Below are 6,094 nucleotides of genomic sequence, written 5' to 3'. Positions count from 1 at the left end.
ATTGAAACAAATAGGAGTATCAAAGAATCAATGATCAGTTCTAAACAACTGAAATAGATCCATACTTCAACTAGAGCTTTTCTCCCATTGATTTACTCATCTTTTCGATTTATTGCTTTCTTCTACTGCTTAATCTTTAAATTTCAGTTCTCTATCATTAAAATCAAACCCCCCCTTTATTTTTACTTTTATTATTTAATTGCCTAAGTCATTATTAGGAAGATTCTTAGTGTCAAATCCCTGTGATTCGACCCTATTGCCACTATCTACAAATTATTTTGTTGATTGATTAATAGGTTTATTTTTTGACGGCTTCGACAACCTCTATCAAAAATTGGCGCCATTGCCGGAGATTTGATTTAAACTAACGTATTTTCCCTTTATGACCAGTGCTGGCAGTAAAGACACTCTTCTTTACGATCCGAAGATGGAACGCATTGCCAAGAGCTTAAGGAAGCAAGCAAACTTAAGGAACCAAGCCTCCAAACCATCTTCATCAGCAACAGCAATAAATCTGGTGTCTACCATTCGATCTGCCGCTGAGCTATCTGATAAAACTACTACTGCCCCTGCTGCAAAATTTATTGCACCAGCGGTACACCTACTGCCGCACCTGCTACTGCTGCATTTAAACCAGAAACAGAATTCCGGGTTGCTGCAGAAAATCAAACAATGGCAGAACCACCTGCTGCATATGAAGAAGCTCAAGCTGAAAACGTGCCCATCCGTGCACCACAGCCATGGGAGAGAACACTCTGTGAGCTAGCTGTACCAGCAAGAAATCAGGCACCATTATGCATTGCCTATCCCCAATTGACAGCACCCTTTGAATTGAAGACAGGCCTGATCCATCTCCTTTCCAAATTTAGAGGCCTAGAAAATGAGGATCCCTATAAGCACTTGAAGGAATTCCACATTGTATGCTCAACCATGAGACCCCAAGGCATTTCAGAAGAGCATGTTAAACTTAGAGCCTTCCCTTTTTCCCTTGATGACTATGCCAAAGATTGGCTATTCTACTTGCCACCCGGATCTGTCACATCATGGGCCGGTATGGTGAGAGCATTCTTGAGCAAATTCTTTCCAACCTCAAAAGCCATTGGCATCCATCGAGAGATAAGTGGTATAAGGTAAAAGCATTCTAAAGGCTTGTATGAGTACTGGGAGAGGTTCAAAAGGTTGTGCACAAGCTGCCCTCAGCATGATATTTCTGACAAATCTCTCATTGAATATTTCTATAAAGGTCTGCTACCTTCAGAAAGAAAATTTATTGATGCAGCATGTGGAGGATCAATTGAACACAAATCACCTCAAGAAGTAAGGAATTTAATTTCCACCATGGCAGCAACCTTTCAACAATTTGGAGACCAAGAACAGCCACTAAGAAGGGTGAATGAGGTGAGTACATCCACTTTAGCATCTCAAATCTCTGATCTCACCAATGCTGTCCGTAGCTTTGTTGAGGGTCAAGCCCAACAAGCCCAGCAAATTCAGCAGCCCAAGCCATGTGGGATATGTGCAAACATAAACCACCCAACTGATCTATGTCCTTCCCTTCAAGAAAAGGACCATCAAGTCAATGCAGTTGGAGGATTCAATGGGCAAAGGAGGTATGATCCCTACTCTAATACCTATAATCCAAGTTGGAGGGACCATCCAAATTTCAGTCATGCAAGGGCCAATCAATATCCAAGCTATCAGCAAAGAAATCTAGCCCAAGTAGCACCTCAAAAGTCCAACACATCCCTTGAAGAGATTGTGAAGTCCCTAGCAAACACTGTGCAAAACCTTGAGCAGTAAATGAGTCAAATGGCCACTTTAATGAGTAAGCTTGAATCATAAGGAAAGCTACCCTCCCAAACTGAGATAAATCCAAGGCAAAATGCTAGTGCCATCACATGAAAAAGTGGGAAAGAGCTGCAAGACAGAAGGGCTGAGTAAGTGCAGAAACAGGTCACTGAGGAGAATCTGCCAGAAAATGATCAGGGTCATCGATCTGCCCAAATCACAGACCCAATCGATGGACAGACAGTACTGCGCAGCAGTGGTGATTTGCCCAAATCTCCAGAGAAGGCAGAAGTTGATTTGCCCAAATCAATGACCCAGGTAGAATCCAGCTCCAAGCAAACCAAGGCAGACCATCAACTAGTGGAGAAATTTAAGGTACCTCTCCCCTTCCCAAGAAGATTTGCAAAATCTCAAAAAGAAAAAGAGGAAAAAGAAATACTTGAGACACTCCGCAAGGTGGAAATCAACATACCTCTACTAGATGCTGTCAAACAAATACCAAGGTATGCCAAATTTTTCAAAGAGCTATGCACCAACAGAAGGAAGCTTGCTGAACGTGAAAAGATAAGTGTGGGGGAGTGTGTCTCGGCTGTCATCCAAAGAAAGCTCCCAACCAAATGCAAGGATAGAGGAATGTTCGCTGTTTCATGCAAGATAGGCAACGTGGGGATAAAGAAGGCCATGTGTGATCTTAAGGCATCAATTATTGTCATGCCCCTTTCCATCTTTAACTTGTTGAATGCAGGTACACTCAAAGGCACCAGCATAGTGATCCAGTTGGCCGACCAATCTGTTGTCTACCCCAAGGGAGTCCTAGAAGATGTGCTAGTGCAAGTGGATCAGTTAGTCTTCCCAGCAGACTTTTATGTAATTGACATGGAGAAGGACAAAAGCAACACAACCTCTGACATCCTACTTGGAAGACCATTCTTGAGCACAGCCAGAACCAAAATTGATGTGCGTGATGGCACATTGACTATGGAGTTTGAAGGGGAAGTTATCAAGTTTAATGTTTATGATGCCATGAAATTTTCCAATGATGTGTCTCCTGTTTATGGCCTTGATATTATTGATGATTTAAGTCAAGAAATTTTTTATTTTGATCAAGATAATTTACTTAATGTTGGTTTATGTAGGCAAGAAGACATGGACAGCAGCAGCGCCAATACAGATACAGAGGAGACAACATGCTGTACCTTATTGGTTGCGGATGATTTGACCAAATCACCAGAACAAGCAGATCCTGACTTGCCAAATCACTGGGCCAGATAGACATAACTAAAGGCAATTGGACCAGATCACCAGAACAAGCATCAGACAATCTGCCCACATCAGTGAGCGAACAGCAAGCGCCAGACTAGACAGCAACTGCACCAGATCTGAAAACTCTACCAGGGCACCTCAAATACGCCTACTTGGGGGCTGAAAAAACACTTCCAATCATAATTTCCAATAAGTTGAGCCAGCAAGAAGAGGAAAGCCTCCTAAAGGTATTGAGGAAGCACAAGGAAGCCATAGGTTGGACCTTGGAGGACATAAAGGGCATCTCACCATCAATATGCATGCACCGAATACTCATGGAGGAGGAGTGAAAACCTATCCATAAAGCTCAAAGAAGGTTGAATCCTCCAATGATGGAGGTTGTAAAGAAAGAAATAGTGAAGCTCTTAGACACTGGGGTCATCTACCCCATCTCTAACAGCAAATGGGTGAGTCCTATCCACGTAGTGCCAAAGAAGACTGGGATTACTATTGTCCCCAATTCTAAAGGAGATCTTGTACCCACTCGTGTGCAAAATGGGTGGAGAGTATGTATGGATTATAGAAAGCTCAATGCAGCCACAAGGAAGGACTACTTTCCCTTGCCCTTCATGGACCAAATGCTTGAGAGACTTGCAGGAAAAAGCCACTACTGTTGTCTAGATGGATATTCAGGATTTTATCAAATCCCTGTTGCACCTGAAGATCAAGAAAAGACCACCTTCACTTGTCCATTTGGCACCTTCGCATTTAGGAGGATGCCTTTTGGCCTTTGCAATGCACCAGCCACATTTCAACGATGCATGATGAGTATTTTTTCTGACTATGTGGAGAAGATCATTGAAGACTTCATGGATGATTTCACGGTGTATGGCAACTCTTTTTATAATGGCTTGCCAACTTGGAGAAGATACTTCAAAGATACTTGGAGACAAATCTGGTCTTGAACTACGAGAAGTGTCACTTCATGGTCGACCACGGTCTAATCCTAGGCCACATTGTTTCAGAAAAAGGGATAGAGGTAGATAAAGCCAAAATGGACACCATTAAGAGCCTACCCTATCCAACCAGCATTTGGGAGATTCGCTCATTCCTTGGCCATGTTGGTTTCTACCAGAGGTTCATCAAAGATTTTTTCAAGATAACTCAGCCATTGTGCAGGCTGCTTCAATAGGACGTGCCATTTGACTTTGATGAAAGCTGCAGAACAGCCTTTGATTTGATCAAATCACTACTGGTCACTGCCCCAATCATCCAACCTCCTGACTGGACCCTTCCATTTGAGATCATGTGTGACGCCATCAACTTTGTTGTAGGTGCAGTATTGGGGCAGCACATAGGTAACTCTCCTCATGTCATTCATTATGCTTCACGCACCTTAGATGCAGCACATTGTAATTACTCCACAACAGAAAAAAAGTTGATGGCCATAGTGTTTGCATTGGAGAAGTTTCAGTCCTATCTACTTGGGACAAAAGTGATTGTCTATTCAGATCATGCTGAATTGAGGTATTTGGTCAAGAAGAAAGAAGCAAAACTAAGGCTGGTACGATGGATACTACTGTTACAGGAATTTGATCTGGAAATCCGTGACAAAAAGGGGAAAGAGAACCTTGTAGCTGATCACCTCAGCCGAATACCTTCAGAAATGGAGACCTTTCCCATCAATGAAACCTTCCCTGATGAGCACCTGTTTGTTGTCCAAGAAGAAGAACCATGGTATGCTGATATAGTAAATTATCTAGCTACGGGTGATTTACCTACGGATTTGCCCAAATACATGAGAGACAAGATCAAGAAAGATGCAAGATATTATGTATGGGATGAACTTTACCTATGGAAGCCTTGTGCAGACCAAGTGATACGCAGATGCATCCTTGATCAAGAGATTTCTTCTGTCCTAGCCTTCTGCCACTCATACGGCTGTGGAGGACATTTTGGTCCACGCAAAACAGCCCTAAAGATCATTGAATGTGGGTTATATTGGCCTAACATATTTCGAGATACTTATTTATTTTGTAGGTCATGTGCAAGATGCCAACAAATGGGAAACCTCAGCAGCAGAAGTGAAATGCCACAAGCACCCATCATGGTATGTGAAATCTTTGACATTTGGGGCATTGACTTCATGGGACCTTTCCCACCTTTCTTTGGCAACACCTAAATACTGCTGGCAGTAGACTATGTGTCCAAGTGGATTGAGGCCAAAGCAACAAGGGTTGATGATGCAAAAGTGGTTGTAGACTTTATGAAATCCCACATCTTCTCCAGATTCGGTTTGCCTAAGGCCATAATTAGTGATCGAGGCACTCATTTCTGCAACAAGGTAGTGGAAACTCTCCTTAAAAAGCACCATGTTGTCCATAGAACCTCTACTGCCTATCACCCTCAAACAAATGGGCTGGCTGAAGTCTCAAATAGAGAAATCAAGTCCGTCCTTGAGAAGACAGTCTGCCCAAATCACAAGGACTGGAGTGTGCACCTCAATGATGCATTGTGGGCATATAAAGCAGCCTACAAAACACCAATTGGAATGTCCCCCTATAGGCTGATCTATGGGAAAGCTTACCATCTACCTGTAGAACTTGAACACAAAGCCTATTGGGCTGTTAAAAGATGTAATCTCGATGAGAAAGAAGCTGGAGCCCATAGAAAATTACAACTTCAAGAGTTAGAGGAAATTCGGCGTGATGCGTATGAAGCTTCATAGGATTATAAAGCCAAGACTAAAGCCTTCCATGATAAACATATCTCTAGGAAATAATTTCAAGTTGGTGATAAGGTCTTGCTTTTTGACTCAAGGTTCAAATTATTTCCTGGGAAGCTTCGGTCTAGGTGGATTGGACCATTCTTGGTGGAACACATCTATCCACATGGGGCTGTGGACATATGCAGTCCACAAATAAGCAAAGTTTTCAAGGTTAATGGGCACCATTTGAAGCACTTCTATGAGGGATTTACTGTGCACCTAGTGGAGGAAGTTCCCTTGGATCCCCCTCTCCCAACCTGCTGATCAAGAGAAGATAGTCCAGCCCAAGATAGAAAA

General features: G+C 42.7%; 1 protein-coding gene across 1 annotated transcript; it reads left to right on the top strand.

Annotated features, from left to right (window-relative positions):
• The first annotated feature begins 3,936 nt into the window (after window positions 1-3,936).
• On the top strand, window positions 3,937-5,758 carry LOC122725277. Its single transcript, XM_043962315.1, has 3 exons — window positions 3,937-4,069; window positions 4,365-5,021; window positions 5,226-5,758. The coding sequence occupies exons 1-3, from the start codon at window positions 3,937-3,939 to the stop codon at window positions 5,756-5,758; spliced, it is 1,323 nt and encodes a 440-aa protein (XP_043818250.1).
• The last annotated feature ends 336 nt before the right edge of the window (window positions 5,759-6,094 follow it).

Source organism: Manihot esculenta, chromosome 12 (assembly GCF_001659605.2).
Source record: "Manihot esculenta cultivar AM560-2 chromosome 12, M.esculenta_v8, whole genome shotgun sequence".
In the NCBI taxonomy this organism is placed as follows: domain Eukaryota; kingdom Viridiplantae; phylum Streptophyta; class Magnoliopsida; order Malpighiales; family Euphorbiaceae; genus Manihot; species Manihot esculenta.
The sequence above is the reverse complement of the archived record's forward strand: the minus strand, read 5'-3'. Positions and strand labels throughout refer to the sequence as shown.